The sequence below is a fragment of the Lytechinus variegatus genome, chromosome 4 (genome assembly GCF_018143015.1).
Source record: "Lytechinus variegatus isolate NC3 chromosome 4, Lvar_3.0, whole genome shotgun sequence".
NCBI lineage: Eukaryota > Metazoa > Echinodermata > Echinoidea > Temnopleuroida > Toxopneustidae > Lytechinus > Lytechinus variegatus.
Window position 1 is genome coordinate 20,056,771 of NC_054743.1, and position 26,670 is coordinate 20,083,440.

General features: G+C 35.9%; 1 protein-coding gene across 1 annotated transcript; it reads right to left on the reverse strand.

Annotated features, from left to right (window-relative positions):
* Positions 1 to 22,639: 22,639 nt before the first annotated feature.
* LOC121413574 (neuropeptide SIFamide receptor-like) lies at positions 22,640 to 26,296 on the reverse strand. Its single transcript, XM_041606438.1, has 2 exons — positions 25,892 to 26,296; positions 22,640 to 23,598 (listed from the first exon to the last, which is right to left on the reverse strand). Exons 1-2 carry the CDS (start codon positions 26,090 to 26,092, stop codon positions 23,410 to 23,412), a joined length of 390 nt encoding a protein of 129 aa, XP_041462372.1. The 5' UTR covers positions 26,093 to 26,296; the 3' UTR covers positions 22,640 to 23,409.
* Positions 26,297 to 26,670: the final 374 nt, after the last annotated feature.

A 26,670-nucleotide genomic window follows, 5' to 3' on the forward strand; every position in this document is an offset into this window, starting at 1 on the left:
TAATGCAGTCATTATACAAGCACGTTAAGTGCCAAATAAGCACTTCATTTGTTACAAAGTACAGAGGAAACGTGGTAGAATTGCTTTCTCTTTCATAGCATGCATAGTGTTGAAAGTTAGAATTTCAATTCTGTAAAAATGTATTAATAATACCTTGGTCATATTTGTTCTACGGCAGCCGTACGGCGAGTCAAAAACAGCCGTTTTAACATCTTTTTGGACCAGCTACACATAAATGGTTTGAATAAAAATGAATAAAACGACTGTTTCGACTCGCCGTAGAGCAAATGTGACCAAGGTATAAAACATGTAAAATAGATACCTGAATTTCAAGTAATATATGCCTACAATTGAATCATCTAGAATCACCATTCAAAATGTCTTCCTTTATAACAGTTAATACGGTTTTGAGGCCAATGTGCTCTCTGCAGAGCATCAAGAGCAGGAGGAGGCGCTCTCCTCCTAAGAATAAAGAAAAGATCATGTTTGTCATTCCCCCCTCTCCTTTCCCATGTACAAGTGCGTTTATAATAGAAACCCATCTAACGTGAATACGAATTAACGATAACTCGGTTGTATTTGTGTTTCATTCAAACAATACAGACTGAAGAAATCGAGGGAAAGTATTTACCCTTCAAGGTCAGCGATGGCGATATTTCGATCATTACAAATGAATCGTTTTATAGAATCAATTGATTTCAGGTAAATTAAACATGAATGGCCAAGGTAATGGCGACTTCAAGAAATCAAATGTCAACCATCCATGACATTAGGAAGCTGAAAAGCCTAGAATTCCCGTCAATAATCAATGTACATCAAGGGACGGACGGACTGGGGTGGGGCTAGGGGCTGCCCAATGAAAATATAGTTCTACTGTATTTTTCAGCATCACGATTGTCATCAAAACAATTTGTGAGATTTTTTTTATTTTGGCTCGTTCGCTTCCCTTAGTTACATTTTTTAACCAATAAACTATCAAAAATGATAACCCGCAATGTCAAATCTAAGCCATTTTCACTTATTTTCCGAACCGGTACAATATGATTACATCACGATATTTCTATATTAAAGATTACATAAGCAATAATTGAGATAAAAACGGATTTCTGGTGGTGGTCAGTTGGTTAAATTGCTTATACGAGCATGAAAAGAGACGCGGTGTGACTGTTCAGAAATCGGGTAATTAATAGGTCTGTACTTAGTCAATGACCGAATTTAAAATGATTACCGCCTAAAAATAGCAAATTAAATTGTTTGAAGTATCACTTGCTTTTATTTGGGTTCTTTATTTTTGTTTTCCCAGAAATTGACTTATTCACGGAGCAGTGAAATCATCAAAACTACCGAATCGATGATTCATTTTAATAAGAACTTGAATATGAAAAAAAATATTCAACAGTGCGTACATAGCTATTTCAACCCAATGACCCTTTTTTTCTCTCGTTTAAAAAAAGTCCTTTAACCTACATCTAATCTCAGTCTTATCACTTGGATGATATGGATGATAGAGGACGGGTATACCCCCCCCCGCGACGAATTATCCTTTCTGGTTTTTTTTTTCAAGGATTGCAACTGTGAGACATGAAAGTGTTATTCCCGAGTTAGAGGAATTCTATCCCTATATATCGAGAAAGAATCACATTTTGTTAAAAATATGATACAGACATTTTCTTGTCTCTAACCTCCGCCGGTGAGCAGGCAAACGTAATTATGTTATGTAGGAGGGAGATGGGGGACTTCAATTATGTTGACGCTCGATCAAACAATGCCTGGTTTACCATGAAATCTAAGACGGAAACTTGCAAACATTGCACGCTAACCAGTGGGTTTAATGAGATGAGATAGGGGCCAATGGCAAGAATGATTGGCGCTTCCATGAGGCGAGTAAGATTTGAAGGACGGTTATGAGGGCGGTCATGGTGGTGCTGGAGGTGATTGTATTGTAGGCATATTTTTTTCTCCACTACAACACAATCTCCAAAGTGAAGCAAAATATGAAATATAGTGGTAACGTTTTTAGTGGTGGATTGTGGTGGTCACCCGGGTGGTGATTATGTTGACTTATTAGCCGTGGCGGAAGTGGCGATTTTGGCGGTGGTGTTGATTTAGATGTTGTTGTTGTTGTTGATAGTGGTGGTTGCAATAACGATCATGGCGTTTGTGTTTGATATATTGATTGTGATAGTAGCTGGTCTTCACAATTGTCGCCAGAGCAAACGTCATGGAACCGGTTTTTACACGACATTTGCTCCTGCGACAATTGCTCCGGGCTTAATTTCTTCGGTTTTCATTTTGGTGTTAATGTCAGTGTTGGTGTTGATGGACTTGTTATTTTAGATGGTAGTGCTAGTAATGTTGATGGCGGTATAGTAGATTGGCAGTAATCATGTTTTCATGCCTTCATTATAATTGTGTAGATGATGATTGCCTGGATTGTGGGATTGGTTGTGGAGGAGATGGAAAATAATTTATGATATATAGCAATGCGGAGTGTAGTGACGGTTGTATCTTAAAGACTGTTGCAACAAATTGGTATTCATGGAAGTGGTGGTTGTGATTTTGATAAAAGCTGGATTGAAAGAAAGCAAATGTGTATATTGCTGATGCTTCACATGCATCAGTATATAATCAAAATAGCGATCGTCATGATTAAATAACGAAAACAAATTAATTTGCAGAATATGCGTGTATACGTGCACCAGTGTGATTTTGTCATGTAATGATGATATCATCTTGGAAAAGTTAATCATCTCTCTTATCTTGGTAACAATCTACGGAAATGCAAATTGAATTTGAAATCATTAAATCATCAAACCCTTCAGATCAATTCAAGAAACTTCTAAAAACATACCTCTTTTCCGATTTTGTTTTGAATGTATTTTATTGTAATTATTATGTATATACTCTTGTTTTAAACTCGTTTGTAAACGCTGTGATATAGTTTACTATGGAGAGCGTACTAATGCTCGTTATTATTATTATTAAATATATTAATGCACCTGTCACTTTTCATCCTTCTTGCTAAAACAAAGAAGCCAAACAGGATACGACTATACATTTTATGTCTTTCTTCAAAAAAAGTGAAAAGAATGGCCCAATTAGCATATTCCGTGCCAGTTTAAAATTGGAGATGTTCTGTTGAAAAACAAAAATAATGAGAGTCTAGACGATACTAATGAGGTCGCCATGAAAATATCATTTTAATGATACTGTCACTCAGGCGTTGCGTCGGAGATTATAATTGCTATGATGCAAAGGGAGTCATCATTATATTTCCTAACATCTGTCAGTAAACTGAGAAGACAATGTTATTTAAGTATGATTTGAGCATAATCTTGTATAAAAACAAATCGTCAAGGTAACAACAAAAATAATGAGCGGTGCGACGGATTCAAATTGAATTCGGCAAGTTTGACAAACACACATACTCTTTGATGTATGTTTGATGCATAGACTTTGCAGGTATAGCTATGTGTTCAGTGATTTCCCCCTAAGTTCAAGACATATATTTTCAATATATATTTTGTTTTACCCTTTTTCTTTGGATGGAAATTATGTATAAAGGGTTTGTGGAAAGTATCATGTATTTCTCTCGTTTGTTTTTCTTCTGAGCACTTCCCCTCCCTAACTTTGCCTTTTTTATGTCTACCCCTCTACCCCCCCCCATGTATTTCTCTCTTTTGTTTTTCTTCTGAGCACTTCCCCTCCCTAACTTTGCCTTTTTATGTCTACCCCTCTACCCCCCCCCCCCCCTGCTCACCCCTCTCTTATCCCCTTCCCATTGATCACGATCGTGAATATAAGATTTTTAGCTGTGATTTAAACAATATCATTTTCATAGAATTAAAATAACAATAAGAAATTGACTGTTATCAATAATATTAACAATATCAATACTAAAGATAAGTATAATAACAGTAGTAATAATGATGATAATAATGTATTTATATAGCGCTTAATATCAAGATCTCTAAGCGCTTTACAAATTGCATGATTAATTAGATTAATTACAAATAAATAAATTACAATAAAATTCTATATTTTACATTTATTATATGCTAACATTAAATATACATTACATGACATGCCATTATATTTAACCACATCAATCACAACAATACTATCTGGTTCTCTCCCTGCACTGTAAAAAAATATTGGGTAGAATCTTAACCAGCATGAGGGTAATTATGTATCCGACCAATTTGGGGCTGTATTTTACCAACTATGTGGGAAGCATATTGTCCAGTATAGTTAAAAAGTGGGCAGCAATTGCTTTAAAATGGGCAAAATTTTCATCACACTGGATAAATAAAAATGCTCAAAAGAAATGCCCAATGTTGGTTGGACACATATTTAGCCTCATGGATCGTTTTTACCCAATATTTTTTTAGAGTGTGTTTACCGCATCCTCCGATCTTTAAGTCCCACCCCAGTCCTGTAGACAACTCTCCTAGCCCCTATACCCCCTCCTCAGCCCCTTTATCCCGTTCACCAGCCCCTATTCACTCCTATTCACCTACAACCCCTCCCCGAGCCCCTATACCACAACCAAACTCCTATATTCACACTCCATATCTCTCATCCCAGACTGGGATATGATAAAACAAGACCGGAATACTAATGGAGCCGTTAATGGCCTGGCAATTGTGGTCAAGTATCCATCATGTTCGATCTCTTGTTAACGAACCTTGATGACTATGACCAATCAATCAGGGTGAGAACGTGACCTCCTTTTACATGTCTTTGAAAATAAATACATTGTATATTGTCAAAAAATCAGTGCACACTATAGCGAAATACCTCAAAAGAGAGTGCTGTGATTTTATTTAGGTTAGACGTATGATATGGGGCAAGATGATTTCTTTAAAAAGCTGTGATCGAGGAAACGAGCTATCAGAAATTTTGACCTTAAAAATCATTGTGATAGTGACACATTTTGTCACAAAATTTAAAAAGTTATAAATCATATTTCGCCTCTTTTCCTTTAAATCCCCCCCCCCCCTCCTCTTCCTCTTTCGTACTCTTGGTCATATTGGTCGTGAAACCTTTTTTCTGACATTAACCTGAAAGGAGAGTCACTCCTACAATGCCGATTTCTTGACGAGCGGAACTAGTTGATAATATAAAATGGGGTAGCAAATTCAATATTATATTACTTTTAACATTATCCCGAAATTTTAATAAAATAATTTCACTTCTTGGAACTTCCTATGATTCAAACTGTGAAATCTAAAAAAAAAAATCTCGTCGTATCGGATGCGCAGTCTCTACCTCTGTACCTGGAATGAAACGTGCGCAGATACGAGTTTTGTCAATCCTGCTCTCTGATTGGCTGTAAGTTTGACAGCTTTACGATTAATACTGCAGAGTTTCGACACGTTCAAAATGATATCAATTACCCTTGCGACTCATCTCACTTTTTTCAGATTCACAAACTTGCAAACAAAAACTGCTACTTCGAAAAAGAAAATCCATAAAGTCATCTTTGCTCCAGGGAATAACCAATCCAGTAAATGAAAAGGCCTTACCAATATACGGAGATAAAAAAGTAACATTTTACATGTCTTCTAACTTTCCATTTTCTTGAATCTTTTCCGAGACCCCGTTTCAGACGTCTACACGCATGGATACACACATATTTGTATGTTAGATTAATCAAGAACAAAAATGAGAGCAAGAAGTCATGTTCTATTCCGCGATACCAACTCTTTGTAAGACATGTATTTCTTAATTAAGGTCACAGTTGAGTGATTGTGTATTTCATCTTCGCTATCAGATAAGAATGAACAGACACCCTCGGGATTGGACATAATTGCTAGCGTTCCTGACATGAAAATAACGAAATCGTCTTGTATTCAGATATTGATTGCTTTTTTTTCACTAGAAAATGCCTAATAATATAAATGGAAATTTTGATTTAATGTGGAGAAAGGGGGGAAGGGTTGATGGTTATTCAGAACAACAAGAAAATTTTAACAGTAAGAGCCTGGATGGGTAAGAACAAAAGAGAGGGAGTGTTTCGACTAATATAAGCATTACGGATTTGAATGCTGTCCCTCTTTTAGCTCATCCCGTCCGAAGGGCCAGATGAGCTTATGCTGTGGCGTGGCGTCCGTCACAATTTCAAAATGCTTCTTCTTCATCATTTCAAGCCCGATTTCAATTCTGTTTGCTTTGTTTTGATAGCACTAGATGGGTTATTCAAAACTTCTACACAGAATTTTGAAACTCATTAAATATGCTTATTTATGCGTACTTTTAAAAATTCACATAAAATGCTTCTTCTTCTTAATTTGTTGACTGATTATTACTTTTTCTTTTCCATCTGGGAGAGCTTCATGAGGCTCCCCAAGCTTTACACAGAACTGTGAAATTTTGAGTAGAAAGCTATTTATGCTAATTTCTATGATTTTTTTCCCCTAAATCACAGAAAATGCCTCTTCCTTATTGTAGACCGATTTTGATTTTTTTTCTTCCATCTGGTAAAGCTTCATGAGGTTCACCAAACATCTGTAGAGAATTATGAAATTTTGAATAAAATTTTTTTATGCTAATTTCTGAGTATTTTTAAAAATTAACATAAAACGCTTCTTCTGCTTAATTTGTTGGCTGATTTTGATTTTTTTACTTCCACCTGGTAGAGCTGCATGAGGTTCACCAAACTTTTACCAGAATTTTGAAATTTTGACTAGAAACGCTAATTTATGCGAAATTTATTCATAAATAAAAAAAAGCTTCTCTGTCATTTCTTCATCAATTTCAATTCTGTTTCCTCAATATATGTCACCGATATAATTCACTAAAGTTCAACTGGGCTGAAATTAAAAATAGTGTTAAATTTTCTTTGCGAGATGCCGGATGAGCTCCACATTAATGATGTACTAGTTAGAAACTAAACTAATGAATAATTCTAAAAAAGTATAAATAAATCAATTAATAAATAAGTAAACAAACAGAAAAAAAATTGTATACCTTAGACGGTGTTTGATCGTATCATGGTGGTGCCCCACCCACACGTTTTTAAAATAAAAACTTCCAGGGGCACCCAATCCCATGTTATATGTGTATACCCATATTTTTATGATTGACTGATTGAAATATATTTTGAATTGATTTTTGTTCTGAAGAGTATCGTAATATCGGTCAAATGTATATTTTCATTTTGTGAACTATCGATTCTGAAAAAGTTACTCGTTACTTTTACCGTCAAGTTTAGCTGTATCAAAATTTGCCCACTGCTCACTTCGAGCAAGTTATATAGAAGGTTTATAATAATCAAGATTGCGAAAATTAAAATTCATTTTTAATCGACCGAATTTCCTAGTTTCCCGAAACTAGTCCATTATCGTTATCATATTGCCAGATGATGGTTTCGTGCCAATGCACCCATATTTAGCAATACATGGGCATTTTTTTTCCTAATCATTTTATTGTTTGAATTTGAATATTTGACAACCAAGAAAGATTCAAAAACCTTTCCAGAATTATTTTGGGGGATACCTCGTAGGAATACATTGGAACGTATTTACAGGATCGATAATGATGCATTAACACACTGATCGTGTGTACTCAACAGATTAAACATGGGGCGTGTGCAAATGTTGATTCGAATATGCTTCCTTTACCTTTTTTAAAGATCGATTTTTTTTTCGCCTTGAATAAATGTTATCCTGTGTATTTACGGGCTTACCGACTACTAAAATAAGAGTTAGAAGACTTCAAGACGTATGATATATATAGATCGCGATCGGTTATACTACTTTGTCAAACTCGCTTGTAAACTTTGCAGTGCAGGAAAAGATGAATTGTCAAAAAAGTATTGTCTAGACATTAATACACGAGTCATCCATAATTTGAAACTATATCATGAGCACGTTTTGCCCCTTAAAATGGCAACATAATTAAAAGGTCGATATATCATTCTTATTATAACTCGAGGTAGGCCGAATAGCTATGGTCAACATGATTCTACTTTCGACATACAGTATCAGCCTCGATTTCCCAATCCAGTTTCACTGCCATACCTACGTTGTGAGAAAAATTATCCTGGAAAGGGTCACTACAGCTGAGTTTCAATAACACCTGTAATCTTGAAAGTATTGAGTAAAATCAGAGCGGTGTTGGCTCAGTCGATAACGCGTCTGCCCGTCGAACCAAAGATCGTGGGTTCGAGTCCACCCCGGGCGTTGTGTGTAAACGTCTCTCCCATGTTTCATAGATGCAGGCTATGTTACAATGGAAAACACTCCGTCCCTCGGATAGGACGTTAAATGGAGGCCCCGTGTAAAGGAGAGTCACCACCTTTGCACGTTAAGAACCCACTGCACTATTCGTATAAGTGTAGGGGGAAACCCCGGTGTAGTGGTCCACCTGCATTCCCCCCAATCAGTTATATCGGGAGGAGAGACCTGCGGGTCATAGTGATTCAGTTCGCTTTTCGCCTCCCAGGCACAGGTGACGCCAAACAAATAATAATGATAGAAATTGGTATTTGGTGTATGAAACCTTACAAATTTCCTGTAACAATCCATCTTCCTTCATTTTTTAATACCTGTTCTTATAAATTGCAAAAAAAAATCTGGTGATATGGAAGCTTAAAAGTGCCACCGACATGTTGAGATAATTATCTTGGGAAATCGACATCATGATAGCAAAAGATCAGATGACGAGATCCCGGATTTCGTCATGTTGACATCTTGTAGAAGAGAGATGATCAGATGACAAGATCTTCTATCTCGTCATGTCTACATCCAGTGGAAGAGATGATCAGATGTCATGATCTCGTAACTCGTCATGTCTACATCTTTTAGAAGAGATGATCAGATGACATGATCATGGATCGAAGATCTTGTCATCTGATCATCTCTTCTAAAGGATGTCGACATGACGAGATCCGGGATCTTGTCATCTGATCATCTCTTCTACAAGATGTCGACATGACGAGATCTGGGATCTTGTCATCTGATCATCTCTTCTAAAAGATGTCGACATGACGAGATCCGGGATCTTGTCATCTAATCATCTCTTCTACAAGATGTCGACATGACGAGATCCGGGATCTCTTCATCTGATTTTTTGCTACCATGATGTCGACTTCCCAAGATAATTATCTCAACATCTCAGTTGCACTTTTAAGCTTCCATAGGTGAACAATATACAGAAAAATGAGTCTGTTATTATCTTTTTGTAAATTTTCTGTTTTCTTTTCTCAGAATGATGCTTGAAAGTAAATGATAAGTAGAGGATAGTGTTAATGTGATTAAAGCAATGAAATTGCCTATTTTATATAGGGATTACTTCAGCAATATAATCCGGCAAAGAATATTTCACAAAGTCAAGCAATATGCTGTTCCCTAATATTGGCAAAATGAGTATAAGATTACATCAATATTGATATCAATTACTTTTGTCACCCCAACTCTTTTCCGAATATGGCAACTCTATCCGTTATCAAGAAGTGAGATGTATACTCGAAAATAATTTACAACTTGGACTTTTGTGATGTAACTCTGATGCTTCTGTATTTTCATTTTCCCTATATACTCCTTTCATGGATTGATTTGATTCGTGTGAAATTCAATTCAACCTCTTTGGCACTTACCTCCTTCTCAACGCAAGCGGAACATCTGCTTCTTGTAAGTATAGCAACAAGACAAAACCTGAATATTTCCGATATATTATACTGCGTCAGATTGTGTTAGTTTAGGTCACTTTTCAAAAGGGGAAAGAAAATAAGATTTTAAAAATGTCTTTTAGGTCAAGGAGACACTGGATGGCAACTTTAATGGAAACAAGGAGATGTAGAAGATGCGGAGTATATGCTTCTCCCTGGTAAAAAAAGACTTAATTAGCATGCAAGGGTCCAGTCTTACAAAGAGTTACGATTGATCCAATCAACCTAAACCACGTAAACTATTATGGAAATGCATTATGTCATTTGTTTTCTCCAGGAAATTTGCACAATGTCCTTTATATTAAGCAAAAAAAAAGCAAATTGGGTTTTCAAGAAAATGATGAATGTATATGACTTAATAGGATATGTAGAAAAAACATGCATTATACCATGGTCACATTTGCTCTAAGCCGGCCGTACGGCGAGTCGAAAACAGCCGTTTTATTCATTTGTATTCAAACCACCTATATTTAGCTGGTACAAAAATGTTAAAACGGCTCTTTTTGACTCGCCGTACGGCCGGTTACACTTCGTAATTCCGAAGCTTCGTAATTCCGAAGGTTCTTTATTCCGAAGGTTCGTAATTCCGAAACACGTAAATTGCCTATACCTCGATGTTCGTTAATCCGAAAACGAAAAAGGGTTCGTTAATCCGAACATTTGTGGCGTAATTCCGACGGTTCGTTATTCCGAAGGTTCGATAATCCGAAAACAAAATAAGGTTCGTTGTTCCGAAGGTTCGTTAATCCGAAAACGAAATAAGGTTCGTTGTTCCGAAGGTTCGTTGATCCGAAAACGAAATAAGGTTCGTTGTTCCGAAGGTTCGTTGATCCGAAAACGAAATAAGGTTCGTTTTTCCGAAGGTTCGTTAATCCGAAAACGAAATAAGGTTCGTTAATCCGAAAACAAAATAAGGTTCGTTAATCCGAAAACGAAATAAGGTTCGTTAATCCGAAAACAAAATAAGGTTCGTTAATCCGAAAAATGAAAACCGTGAAAGCAGAGGCAAGGGGAGGGGGGCGGGGGCACTGTTGCCGTTCAATTATTATGAGGATGGGAAGGCAAGGGCGGCTGAACGAATTTTCGTTGGGGGGTAAAGCCAAAAATGAAACTCATACGTCAAAATGGGCACTTTGGTGATATTTTCAACTTAAGATTATCATCTGCTTGAAGTCATTGTGTTTGATAGTGATTAAGTAGAGAAAAACCTTTTTGAAGTGACTTCTTATTATGGAAAAATGTATAATTAGGCTTTATTTTTCGGGAGAGAGTATAATGAGCGAGCGGCTTGGTAAAACAAATTCAAAGGTGAAGTTGTAAAACGTTTTTTGTGGTCAATTATTCTTAAAATGGCATTATTGCGAGGTGTTGCGAGCGTGAATCACAAGCTAAAACTTTAGGGTATTGAAGTAAAAAATAAAAATAAGTTTTTTAAAATTCGAGCAGATTTCTGCTGTCATTAAAAAGATGTGCATCTTTTTAATTAACACGAGCGCAAAACGCGAGCTTAAACACACTGACCAGAAAAGGAACCTGTTAAAGAAAGCATTTAGTGACCTCTTTAGGATGCATATTTCACCAATCAAATGAGAGTGCGAAGCGCAAGCTGAAAATTTGCAATATTCCAGCCTGAAAACTTAACTTCACTTGTATACTTTAAAAAGGGTATTTCATTTCGAAAAAACATAAAAAACGGCATATTTATTTTTGAAAAAGGAACTTTCCCATTTTGGAAAATATTAATTTCCCTGTTTTTTATTTGATTTTGGGGGTGCAAGTGCCCCCTGCCTCCCTCCCGGCGGATCCAACTTTCGTCAAAAAGGGGGGGGGCAATATTTTTTTCAGTCCTATTTTCCTCGATCGGCAGCTTAAAGTTTTTTTGTTTTTTTTCTTTGAAAGGGTAGTCCTAACAGTCAATTAGCTTTATACTTATAAAATAAAGTAAATATGTAATAACATGATAAACCCTTTTTAAATAATGCGAGCGCGAGCTATATATTATTTTTGATGGGCAATATGTTTGTGATCTTCAAAACGAGATGCCTATGTAACTAAATTTAGATAATAACTGCGAGCAAGAAGCGCGAACAGAAATTTTAAATATATAAGCTCTGACCTGATCTAAAGGGGACATTTTAAGAACTTTTTGCAGTTTGCCATGAAGACGATGCGTTTTTCAACCAATGGCAGCGGAACGTATTTTCTTTTTTTCGGGGGGGGGGACGCAAAGCAAAAAAGGGCCAATAGGGGTTATTTGGTGCAAGCGGATATTTTCACCATGAGATTATCATCTGTGTAAAGAGGTTGTGTGTTTTGTAGTAATTAAATTGAGCACAATTTTTTAAGTGATCACTTAAAAAAAAAAAGTTATATATTTACGTTTCATTTCTGCGAGCGTAGCGAGCAAGCGGTTTGGGGAAAAAAATCCAATCTGAATATGTAAAATTCGCCTTTTTGGTCAAGTACTGTTAAAAGGGCATCCTTGTGAGATGTTGCGAGCGAATCACGCGCTCAAACTTTTGGAAATTTCATGCAGGTCTAGAATGATAATTGATATAGATATTATTTACCCAGTGAAGCCACTTCAGTTCTGAAAACTGTTCTCCCAGCTATTATTATTATTTTTTTACAAGAATGCTTAGAATGTCCAGTTTTCAGGTTTGGAAAATCGGAAAAGTTTGGCTCACGTTTCTCGCTCGCATCAAGTATTGTTTATTGAGGAACTCATTCTATTCCTGGTTACAAATAAAAAAAAGTATAAAATGTCCAGTTTTCAGGTTGGAATATCACAAATTTTAAGCTTGCGGTTCGCGCTCTCATTATTTAGTTCGTGAGATATATACTCTATTCATGAGTCACTAAATGCAGTCCTTAAAAGATTACTTTCTGAAGCCTGTTGCATAAAACTTTTTACCTTAGAAAACTGGTAAAAACTGAAAACTAAGGTTAGTCTGATTTCCGCCATTGACTTTAGCACAGGGCAAAAACTCATGTAAAAACAATTTATGCAACGGGCCCCAGGTCAGTATACAGCTCGCCCTCGCATTAATTCTTTAGAAAGATACACATCTTTCTCACGATTACAAAAAATGCTCCGAATGCTCAATTCACGCTTGAAATGTCTACTAGTTTGAGCTTGCGATTCGCGCTTTCAACATCTCACAAGGATCATTACTAGTATCATTTTTATTACCAGCAGAAGCTGTTATTAAAAATGACATCCCCTCCAATACAAATCCTATTATCTAGAGGTTACTCACACGCGACCAACACACTTGATCCCTGCATCTTTAAACCATTTGCTTAGGCAGCAATTGCTCAGATAAAATCGAAATCGGCCTATGCTTGATCAGGGCGCCTATATTTTTAATGATATACATGCTTTTGGCCACAACACACGCATGTATCATCGATCGTTATTACTATCATTGCATAATATCGTGTAATCTTGTAACAACATCGTTTTTGTTACCAAAATGAATTATTCTCATTTTCGGAAATACGAACCTTATTTAATTTTCGGATTAACGAACCTTATTTCGTTTTCGGATTAACGAACCTTATTTCGTTTTCGGATTAACGAACCTTCGGAATTACGAACCTTATTTCGTTTTCGGATTGACGAACCTTCGGAATTACGAACCTCATTTCTTTTTCGGATTAACGAACCTTCGGAATTACGAACCTTATTTCGTTTTCGGATTAACGAACCTTCGGAATTACGAACCTTATTTCGTTTTCGGATTGACGAACCTTCGGAATTACGAACCTTCGGATTGACGAACCTTCGGAAATACGAACCTTCGGAATAACCGAACCTTCGGAATTAAGAAGCTTCGGAATTACGAATGTATGCGGTACGGCCGCCGTAGAACAAATGTGACCATGGTATTATAGATGCTGAAGTTGCTGACTTTCCATAGTTGTGATGGTTGATTGGATCAATCGTAAATCTTTGTATATAAGACGGGGCCCAGATATCTATCTCGGGCCAGATACGCCCCCCGCCCTTCCTCCGTGATATTTTTTGTTCATGTTCACACACTTAATTCCAGTCCCGTGCTTGTAAATATTTAGTGATAGCGTACTAGTATTATGTGCTTTCGATAGCATTACAGATACTGTTTGGAAAAGATCTTCAGCCCCCCACCCCCCTTCCATGGCCCTGGGTAGCTGGGGGTAATGCGTGTGTCATTCTCCATAGACAGCACCCCCAAGTATTCTGGAAGACGTGTAAAAATTTAGAAATGTAATCATTCATCATTTTGTAGTGAAATCCTTTATTTTTTTCCTTTAAAATTTCTCGGGACCAATTTGATTTCCATTTTGAAATGCAGACCGGAAACCCTTTTTTATGGGGGGGCTTTCAAATTTACATCAGCGTTCTTACTCCCCATTTTTGCGTAACTCGTCTTTTTCTAATTAACATCTTTCTATCGGGGTCGAATTCTCGCCCTGGGAATTTACCGCTGACTAAAGAAAAAGGAAGAAAATAACGTTCGATTTACTTGTTCAAAGATCAGAGATGTATCATTCAGCTCTCTTTCGTGATTTCATTATTTTGTGTGTTTTTTTTGTCTTCGCGATACCAAACTATTCTAGATTACAATAGTCATTCTACCGTCTCTCGGGCTTGAAAGATTATGTTGTCGTGGAAACAAAAACCTTCCATACGTACCCAACATGTCTAAAGGGCGTACGACATTGATTTTAGGGCAGTCATGTTTTATGCAGACTTAGGAATCAGCTATTATAGTCTGACTGGGAGATGTTCTCATTGCATTACGCGTGATTCAATAATGCATTTGCGATTATATATTAATTTGCTTACATTTCACTTAGCAGTTTAGTCGAGAGAGAAGCTCGTCTGCTTTTTTTCCAACGTCTAATATCGAATTGCGCTATATTTAAGAATGACAAGACGTGCAACAGTTTAGATTTTTGATATGTCATCACATAATTTTTGTGGTTCGTGTACACCATACTATGATTTATTTAAATACAGCATTATTATAAACTCTGAAAGAATCTCTCCTTTTATTCAGCAAATGCGGACATTGTTGTCTATGTATGTTCTTAAAACTTAAGAGCAATATCATCCCTTTAATTTTCACAGGTTGCGTGCCACAGAAAGCAAACATTGTAGGTGTTATTTGCGATTACCATGTCATTTATTGGAAAATCTCCGGGAATATATCGATTGCTTTTCAAAAGATCGCTAAAATTAATTTGATTCTCTATTTCTCATTGTCAATCTGTTTATGGAATAAAACATATACAAATTTAGCATATTGCGTATAATGTCACCAATCGTATTTCCATAACGAGAGGTTAGAGAACTTGTTCACAATATTTGAAATGGCATTGCTCGAAAAACATCGCCTATATTGAAAATATATATATATTTTTTTTCTTACCAGATTTTCTGTTTTATAGTCCTTTGCAATACCAGGAAGTGCACTGCTTAATAGGACGTGGATCAATTTAAATTTCCAATACTTTGACATCATCCGATCATAGTAATTCAAGAAGATATACTTTACTTATTACTGTTCAATGTCAATAAATCAATGTCAGCTTTGATAGAATTCCTGGTATAAATTTCGTATGAGGAAATATACTTCCAGATATCCGTTTCTAAAAACATGAAATGGCGTCACATGATTTATATCATTGTTTTTTCAAAAGTTTACCAGGAAAGTATATTGATACCAAGTGGCAATGACCGGCCGACATCTATAATTCCGGTTTAGTTTGTTTTATTTCATTTATTGCTGTTGTCAGCGATGAACTAGAGAATATAATGACTTTGAAAGGTACTTTACGTCAAATCATTTTTTTACAAATCTTTCAGAGTTTTATTAAGAGAGTTAACCCCCCCCCCCCCCCCCCCCGATGAGCAAAGCTTGTTATCGTATTTACGGAATCAAACTGCACTTCCGATAAGTGCAAGCAATACGACACTTTTTATATGAATTACTGGTACAAGAACAGGCAATTACACATCAGAGATATCATATTCTGAAAGAACATGAAATTACATCAAATGATTGATCTTGCCACAATATTTTAGACGGCTTAGAGTAACAGTATGAAGAAAGCATTGACACCAAATAGCAATGACCGATTTCATATTCCAGGTGGGTGCTTCGTAAAGCTGTTCGTAAATTAAGAACGACTGGTGATTTTTTTTTTCATTTGGTAAACGATATACACCATTGGCAATGGTTTAGTGCGTAAGAGAGGTTCACCACTCGTTCTTAAAGTCACTCTTAACTTATGAACAGCTTTTATGAAACGGGTTCGGTGCTTCATAACGTATACAATTATGAATGATTTCAAAGCCAAATGAGCTGAAGTATGTCATGTCTTCTGTCAGTGATTTATGTAACAATTGGCTAGCCATACTTAAACCACAACTTTATACCTGAGTTTAAGTTAAACCTGCTATCAGAATACGGGCCAATGAATACAAAATAAAGAGTCAACATAAACTCCACATTTTTATGATACTGTATGACAGAAGCATTAATTAATGAACGCTGGAGATCACCAATATGAGCGGTAAGTTTGAAATCGACGGCGGCCTCTTGATATACATGTATAGATAATTGCTGTTATCTTCCATTGATCCTTAAATATAAATTCCAATATTTGAAAGTGATGTGAAAGTGATAATAGAATAAAGAAAATGATGGCCGGGTGAAAGACCTACTCTATTTCAAATAAATACCATGAGTGACGACGTTTTTTTATATTATTGCTAGTAACTGAATATTAAAAACAAAGTCAGATCCGTATATCAGTTTCCGAAAGAACAGGATTTGAAATGTAATGATTGATTACTGCTTTAAAAAATGAAGCGACATTGATGAACATGAATTACAGAGAAAACGATGACATCAAATGCCAATGACCGATAATATTCCGAGATCATTATTATAGCAAGCGCTTCCTAAATTATATTTTTTTATATGCCCTTTTCTGACCATCCCTCCAAACCTGAATTTTTCCCAATAAGCATTATATCACTTGCAGTTAAGAGTTTTTTTTCTATCTCAAAAACATTTTATCACCAATACCAATTCTCAAAGGTGTTTATTTTAGCTTGCGTAATCATATCAAAATTATAATTTCAGATTCGTGATTCAGGATATAATTTGTCTTTCCATAGATAGATTCACAACTTTGTTCATAAATACATGAAAAGCTTTCAATACCGTTTATCACAGACTGTGAACATTTATGTAAATTTGTTCATTTTGGGTTATTCATCTTTTTGTTTCTATCTAGTCGTGTTTGTATCTATTTACTCATTATTCGAAATAACTTACTTATATAGATATTCACGTATCTGTTTATTATCATTCCTATTTCCATTCATTCGTATTTGCTGTATAAATGTATCGCTTTATTTCTAATAGGACGTTGCAAGAAACTTGCAATCAATTGCAAGTCTATTTTCAGTTCTTAAATCAATCATATGGCTTGAAATTAAATGCAAATTTGTGCTAATCTGCTTCTTGAAGCGAGAAGTGAAATCTGATTTGCTAGGGTCAAAATTGATCTATCACTTGTAAAATTGCAACGGAGTATTTGCAATTGATTGCAAATATTTTCTTGCAACACCCCCTAACTGTGAAGTTGCGCTGTCATTTCCTTCCTTTCACAAAATCAAAATCGTATTATTATGTATTACACACTCACACGTATGTACAAATTGAAACTTGTTGAAAAATAAACACTGGCATTAACAAATTATTAATTTCATTAAAATGTATGATAAAACTTGATGACCCCTTGTCTAATGCCAATTTCCGAAAACGATTTTTTATTAACTATACATGGTGTATTATTACAAAGCCAATCGGGCCATATCGATAAAAATCGTTGTCGGTCATTCAAGACCAATTCCGTCATAATTTATAATCCAAATAACTTCGCGCCGAGAAACACGCAGGTCGTGACTCGACGCACTACAGCCAAGCTCTCAAACACACTCGGAAAATTTCAAAATTGGAATCTAATCGAGATCGGTAATATTCCCAACGTGAGGTTCTGTGTTTTAATGTGTTTTTAACTTTAAAGGGAAGAGAGAAATCCCCCACTTTGAGCACTATCGCCGAAGTGACTTCGAACTATTAGAACAAATTTCTGTAGCCCGGGGAGGCGTAAGGGGCGGAGGTAAGAATTGGATAACCTAAAGTAGATGTCACTTCCCAGATCTCTTCTGTTTTATTCTTTCTTTCTTTCATTTCTTTATTTCTTTCTTTCTGTCTTCCACTTCTTTTTGTCTCTTTCTTGTTCTAATTTGTTCTTCCACCACTTTTTTCTTTAAATCATAGGCCCTGGATGAAATTTCAACCTACCACCCCCTCTTGATAGCTACTGGATCAGGCAATCTAAAGATTTCACTTTCAAACTTACCGAAAGTCAGATGCTTACTGCGACCTATATTACTCAAGATGGAATAAATGCCAAATAATAACAGTGAAAATTGTTTCAAATTGTTCCTTTTTACGTGATTAGATGATCAGCTTATTACTTTACAAGGCGTGAAATGCATCAATATTATTACATAATTTTGTCATAGATATACGGCAATAATACCACATTATCATTTTTATGACCCTCATAGGATTTAACCAATCTGTGCAATACGTCTTATTGTGTTTTTTTTTCTTTCTACACATACCGGTCAAATACCTTAGAATTTCGTCATTTAAATTTTACTAATGGTCTTATAAAGAATACTCGATCAATAATTCTTCTACTACATGACGGTGATCGGGTGATAAATGTAATGCAAACAAATATCCAGCATTTCGGTCCAATAAAAAGATCAATTTATACTGAAATTTATAGAAAATCGATTTATCATTCCTAGGTTTGTCTTTTTCTTAAACTGACCCGAAAGAAATTGATGCTTGAAAAATGCGTTAAACTTTCCACATTACGCAGGATGGATGAGTGTCAAAATATCAATAGCGAGAATTGTATAAAATTGTTCTAGTACGTGATTAATCGTTTAGTTTATTACACTCCCATGGCTTAAACGTATGGATTGTATGCGTTTAGGCCTAATCATCGTCATCATAATACTTGGCAATACGGCTTTATTCTTTGATTATAATTTGTTCGATGTTCGATTCGTTCGATATGATTTCTTGCTAAATAAAGAATCGATTTTTGCATACAAAGTGGAGGTGCCGTGGCCGAGTGGTCTAAGGCGCCTGGCTATACATGGGAAGTCCGGAGTTCGATCCCCGGCCGCGACACCTATGCCCGTGAGCAAGGTATGTAATGTATTTTATCCTGCTTTGAAATATGGAAATGCTATATGCATTATTGGTAACTAGATGTGCACTTTAAAAAAAAAAGTCACTCTCAGGAAAGGATGTCCTCTTATTTAATTACTTATTGACAAACATTCCGCATGCTTTCTCACATATGGGGTAAAATGACAAATGTAACAATATGATTAGGTATAATTTGTAAAATAACTGAAAAGCGATGGACGATGTGTTGTGTGCCACAGCCCCCCCCCCCCCTCAAATTCGGAGTGACGCCCATGAAAATTATCACAATTACACAGCAAAAACTGTGGTGTTAATGGTGTACATAGAGGACCACACCAGTTATTTACACCGGTGTTAAATTGGTGGTGTTAGTTTTACACCTATAGGTGTTATTACAACACTTATGGTTGTTACATTTACACTCTTTGGTGTTATGTTCAATCTCTAGGGTGTTATTTTAACACCTCAGGGTGTGGTCCTTTATTAACAGCAATTGGTGTCAGTTTTAACACCACAGTTTTTACAGTGTAGACCACGTTACTCGTGTTACTCACTGGTTCACTTATAATAAATAATTCACAAATTGAAAATATTCGAAGTGTCCAACATTATCAACGGAAAGTAACATCCTGCATTTGCGGCTTGAAAGTGTAGGTTTATGTGCAATATTAATGATGACAAATCGTTCGCGCCTATACTTGCCTTACTCTTATCAACACTGAAATAATATTGTAATCCAAGTAAAATCGGGAAATAAGACACTTCTTCTTTGGGAAACAAAAAAAAATTACCATACATATACATATCTTATATTTCGATTGAATAGAATGTGTATTGACAGCTCAAATACTGCTATCATCTTGCTAAAATCCACTTTATAAAAACCAACAACATTAGTCACATCGTGGACGTGTATACTTCTGCATCGGGCCTATTTGACGTGTTTGGAAAGGCACTAAGAGATATTAAGTTCATATTGACAATATTCAACGAGAGACAATTTAATCAAAGAACGTGGCCGGTTGCACGTAATTTCATGCTGAGTAGCATGCATGGTATTCCGATACATAAAGAAATGACGTTGCCCATTGTAATTAGCAAAATCGCTGCCTTTATACTCTATTTTCAGTTAATTAAGTATGATTCTAACCTGGTTTGGGTATACATTCGAAAGAATACGTTGACAATAGTTTGCTGATAACAATAACCATGGTAACAATAATATGATCCAACAAGTTCAAATATCCGACGAAAAATAAATCGATGGGGCGCTAGACAATATTTGATTTAAATTAAATGATAAAATTCCTTGGTCAATTTCGTCTTGCAAGACATGCAGATAAGTGACCATTTTAAGCACATGTTTTACTGGTTCCAAGCATCACGTAGTCCAATATTGCAGAATGCGAATTGTCTAGCGATTTTCTATTTGTTGTTGTTTTTTATTGGTTTTGTTTTGTGGAGGGTTACAGGTCAGTGATGTTTACTTAATACAAACTACGAACTTTCGCCTATATTTTTTTTGTATGTGTCATGTTTAGTTTCTCATCCTTACTCCTTGCGGTGGTAAATATTATTAAGCCAATTTCCATCTCGTTGCCATGGTTACAAAGGGACCTCATGCCACAAATCGTAAACAAGATTGGTCATCCAATCATTAAGTTAATCATCCTTGGTTTCCCACCTGATTCCACTAATTTAGAAAAATCGATCCCAACTCAATTTCTGTTAATCAGAAAAATATCGAGTATAAATAATGCATCGCGGTGTTATATGGAGACAAATTTATGTTCTTTTGCTGCTGCTGTTGCTGCTGCTTCTTCTCTCTTTTCTCCTTTCTATATTTTTTTCTTCTTTTTTTTCTCTCAACCTCTTGTTACACTTCTATTTTGAATTCATTGCTTTATCTTATTCGTGCTGTTTCGTATATGTGACAAGTTTATTTGCATTGTTCCAAAGTTGTAATTTGAAGGCATCATTCTATATTTTGATTTTAAAAACAAACTTTTAGATTTTTTCATCCCGTTACCATGGTTACACAAGGACCTCATGCTACAAATCGTAAACAAGAAAAAGCCATCATCAAGTTAATCATCTTTCGTTTCACACCCGATTTCAGCCATTTTAAACAAACTCCACAAATCGTTCCAAGCTCAAACTCGGTAAAATGCCTGAAGAAGTGCGATATCTAAGGAGATATAATCGCTTCTTCTTATTATTCTTTCTTATTTTCTCTTTTCTCCCTTTCTCCATTTTCTTTCTCTCTCGCTCTGTTGTGATTCTTCTCTTCTTAATTTACTTTTAGTTTCTCTTCTCAACTTAGGTTTTGTTTCTCATCTTAACTGTTTACATATTCGTGCTGTTAAAATGTGACAAGCTTATTTGCACTGTTCCTATAAGCTTGTAATTTTAAGGCATCATTCTTCGGTTTGTTGGTTTTTTAAAACAAATTCTTAGATTTTTTTCATCTCGTTTTACTTATTATCGTAAATCATAATTGGCAATCATAACTGTAATCAACCTTCGTTTCCCACCTGGGACCTGCTGAATAAAAGAAAAATCTCTGGCAACTTTTTACAGACATTTTTTATGTGTTACTGTGAATGGAATACATAATTTGTTTGCCCGAGACTTTTATGGCAAAAGTTTTATGCGACAGGCCCCTGCTCCCATCCCTTATAAACAAACTCCACAAATCTTAGTTTATTTTATCATTAATTCAATCTTCGTTTTTATTTCAGAGAAAAGGAAGATTGGCAAGGAGTTTAGATGCATTGGGATGAAAAAACGATATATATTTTTTATGAAATGAAATTATTGCATATTCACTCTTTTCTCTTTTCTCAATTCTCAACTTCACTTTTAATTCAAACCATGCACATAACATTCTTTTTCTTCAGAGAAGTACGGTATATCGTTAAACGCTATGACGATATTCATTTTCTGTTATCAGACTTACCTACAGAACGTACAGACGTTATTAATTTTGATCAATATCACATATTTATGTTTATTGTTCACGCTTGCGCAACGAAGGGTAAAGATACAATAGCCCAAGGTCCATTTTATACGGGAACGTTCAATATGTAGGCCTAAAATATGAAAAAAATGATTAAAAAACTGATTACCTAACACATGCAAGCACCTTTTTATTTCATATTTCAATGTTTGGTTACATATTTACATTGCTTATCATGCAAACAAGCGTGTAATGTTACGCTAAGTGGTGCATGTAACGTTACTTCATGGAAAAATAAAATGTCGGATTATTAAGGTTGTATCAAGGTAGGTAGGTAGGTAGATAGATAGATACATGTAAATATATAGATATATCGAGATCCAGGAATGTGCATAGTTTGAAAATTAATATCATTTAACAGGATATTTATGATAGAAAGTCTCATTCAGGAAATGGTTCTTTGTCACAATAATCTGGTGATGCTGGTTACTTGCATAAGAAGTAGAGACCTATAATGAAGGAGCACGACGTACAGTTAAAATTTCTAAATACTCGAGAAAAATGGAAAAAAATAAATACCTTTTAAAAATTCAAATCATAATCTATGTCACACCTAGAGCGTACCGTTTTCTTTTCTCACCCCCCCCCCCCTCATTTTGTTTTTGTGTTCGGTCGTGGAACTTTTGGGGGAGCTAGATTGGTGTCCCATGCAGTTTCCCAACTTGTTTGTTTTGTTTGTTTGTTTTATTTTCATTTCTGCGTTCACAATACATCACAATACGCAGGAGACCGCCATCGTGAGCGGTTAAGTTTGTAATTGATGGCGGCCTCATAAAAGGGTTCGTGACTAAGATTGGTAATTACAATACATTATCAAAAATATTTACATTGGTTGCAATATACAAAATAATCCATAATGTATACAATATAAATATAATACACAACTATAAAAACAACGATGTGAGCATATACTTCAAATTTGATAAAAAGCAACATTAACAAATGAACGCAGGAGACCGCCATCGTGAGCGGTTAGGCTTGTAATTGATGGCAGCCTCATCATAAAAAGGGTTCGTGACTCAGATTGGTAATTACTGAACAAGTGGGTGCAATGTAGGTGCAGGTGCTGTAGATAGCAGTAGAATTTATTATTATATTTTATTTAATTGTAGTGGTTAATGAGGATTTATTTGAAGCACGCGATGAATAAGATTGAATGGTATTTCTTTTAAGAGTTGATTTTAAGGAGTGTAAAGTGGAACAAGATTTAATAAGATTTAATAACTTGTGCTCCAGTGGTTGGAAACACAGGTTGATTCTTTTGATCTTTTGGCAAGAATTCCAGGATTTCATCTTCACGCTATAAACATCCTCTAAGGATAATACGCAGGTCATATCTTACAGAGCAGGGGCCGCTAAAGCAGGGGAGGGGGGGGGCTAGCTGGGGCCGTACCGCGGCCCCTATACAGAGTATCAAATCAATATAACTTACCAAGATGTAGTGGAATAAGAAAGACCGACGTGATGAAGTCTGCTGCAGCCAGACTTACGATGAACATGTTAGTAAGCGTTCTCAACGATCGGACACGTGCTACAGTGAACATCACCATGAAATTACCAAAGATACCGAGGACTGCGATCACACCATAACAGAATTTGATCCAAACCTACAAATCAAGATAATAAAGAATATTATCATAGTTTTAGCGATAAAGAGTAGCGTTCTCCTCCATCGTTTGTAAACGCTGGGATATAGTTGACTATGGAGAGCGTACCAAATGCGAGTTTTATTATTATTATTATCATTATTATTATTATTATCATTACTTCTAGAATATTTGATATTATATTAAATCATAACAAAAAATACCTTAATTTATTATTTTCCATCAGAAGAGACAAACATGAATTAACGTTGTTTGTAGTTATTCTTAATAAAAAAAGTTCCTGCAGCAGAGTCTCGAGAACACGTGTGATCATAGGCGGGGGAAGCGGGGTCCCCCAAAAAAATTGAGGTGGGGGAACCTATGCTTGTCAATTTTGTTTCCTGCGTCCCCCCTAAATTCTGGCGAACCCCCTTAATATGTCTCTTGCCCCCCCCCTAACATTTAGGTTGATGACCTTTTTTTTGCTTGTCAAATATGTTTACATGTGTCCATCACACAATTTCAGGTAGACCCCCTCTAATTTTTTGGGCTTCCGCCGCCAATTTGTGTGATCACAATGCAGAGTGTAAGTTTGTTCGCATTGTGTAAAATTACAGAAAAGGTGTGTTTGGTATATGCGCATAAACCATATAAATTTCATGTAATAAACCTGTTTTTCTAAAATATACCTCTTCTATTAGATCATTTTTTGGTAAAATCTTCTGTTGCGTTTTTTTTTCTTAATTCCAAATACTAATCGAATGACCAGGCGCGGATCCAGGGGAGGGCACATGGACACGTGCCCCCCCCCTCCCCTTGAGAAGAAAAAAAAGAAAATTTGTAATGTAAATATGCCATTGAAACCGAGATGTGCCCCCCCCCCTTTTAAATTGAAGACCTTTTTTGTACGAAATATCCTTAATTTGTGGTTGAAAATCTATTTGGGGGCTTGTCAGAATTTTCCTCCAAAAAATGTGCCCCCCCCCCCTTTGAAAAATCCTGGATCCGCCCCTGCGAATGACCAACTTCAACCCTGGGTCCAACACTATACCCTATCCTACACCTAACCGAAAACCCTTTTGCAACCCTAACCCTATATCTTAGACACCTGAATTAAGCCCGGAGCAAACATCGCAAGAGCAAATGTCGTGTCACCTTTAAACTCATCAATCATGACAAAAGAACTAAATGAATGAATCCATGCAGGTGCTTTTTATGGCAAATAGTACCCACATTTAAAAAGTTAATCGAACCAATTCCATAACTACGGACGAATTCTATGACAGAATGAGCTATCCTCAGAATTAATCATGTTGGCCATATTATGATTAACATATCGTATTCAGAATTTCAATTAATCAGAAAAAGGTTTCGTTGAATTTAATATTTATGGGGTTTTCCAAACACATAGTGATGCATACAACGTGTGAAAAATGACATTTTACGTCACATGTGCACCGGGTCCGTTGTAATTAATTGCAGGTATATTTATTATTCTAAATACACACTTGACTCTTGCTCTTGCACCTCGATAAAGAATGTTAATTACATCTTACCCCCGCTAAAATGTTAAAATCGAATGACTTTAAGAAAATTATATATCACAAAAATTTACACTTATCGATTTCAAGGATTGTGTTTAATTAACTGAAAATTATAAAATGAGATTTGTCCCATTATCAATTGTATAAAAATATGTAATTGATAATCTTTATTATCAGGAGTATTATTTGTTTCAATCACAACTCAATCTAAAAAATCGGACACTAGAGATTTAAAAACTACATATAATTGTATATTTTCTAGGGATTGGATCGATCGGACTATATGAATTTTCATTTTCATACCAATTGCAAAATATCCCCTTTTCCCTCTCTTCTTCTATCAACACCAAAATAAAAACCATTAAATCACAAAATGCAATTCAAGCGAGGAATGATCTTGAACATTGAGAAAACCACGATGTAATTACCGTCTCCATCCAAACACCAATTGATACTAATTTTTATTTCGATTTCGTATTCATTACAGTGATGCTGAAAATTAAGTGAACCCCACCAAAAAATGCACACCTTCATGCCGAGTGTTGAATGGAGACACAGCACGACAATGTTCGGCGAGCAAAGAAAAATAAACTTTATTAAATGTAATATTTCATCACGTGACTTCACAATGAAATATCTATAAAAAAAAAAAAGTGGCGGAACTTCAAGTTCCGGGGACACTTGAAATGTGTCCATTTTCTGGTGGGGTTCACTAACGTTTTAAGCACTACTCTACATGAATAATGACAGACAGGTAGCCTGTTTCTCACCTGATCGTCAAAACCCGAGGACCATCCCGAATTATCACTCGCTTCCTGTGTTGAAGAAGAAAAACCACTCATTGTCGTCGCCGCCACGGTGGTGCTGACATCGTCGGCATCGGGCAACGTACCCGACACACCACCCGTGATAGTCGTCGCTAGTTCGCTGATCGTCAGTGCAGGCGACGTGGCTGGTGATAAAGTCGTCATTTTAATGTTCGCAAAGTCGAGATTTGTTCGGAAGAGGGATCGTTAATCACTTAAACTCGTAAATGACAATCTTATTTGAAGAGGTCACGAAATCACTTCTTTTGAAAATGATTAAGAGAGATAAACACAATGTTCCATCAGTCATAAGTCATGAGTGATCCAAAATTCAGTCCATCTTAAACTCTGCTTAGAAATCATTTGAGATTTTAAATGCCATCTAGATGAAGTGCTGTCAGACTTCGACTCCAAGCTAGGCAACAAAATAATGTTCCCATTCTTTTGCCATATCCACCTCCAAAATGAAAACATGTCTTTCAATCTATAAATTACTCAAACACGAGTGATTCAACTAATGATCACTCAAAGAAGTCTGAAAATGAACATAAGCAGATGAAAATTCTGGTGGGAGAATGCACTCTCTCACGAAGACATCTACCTCTGAATAAACATTTCTCCAAGAATCGATTTTACTTAGATGATTGACTTCTCCGCCAACCGTCCATGGGCATGTTTGCACCCGCACGTACTCGAAATGATTCGTAGAATATGCCGACCCCGCCACTTTCCGCTTTGGAAGA

What these genes read in the sequence shown, in the direction of transcription:
- LOC121413574 (XM_041606438.1), bottom strand. Translation starts at nt 26,092, where the DNA reads ATGACGACTTTATCACCAGCCACGTCGCCTGCACTGACGATCAGCGAA. An exon ending in CCTCGGGTTTTGACGATCAG is followed by an intron (nt 23,599 to 25,891) that starts GTGAGAAACAGG and finishes CTTGATTTGTAG; the next exon opens with GTTTGGATCAAATTCTGTTA.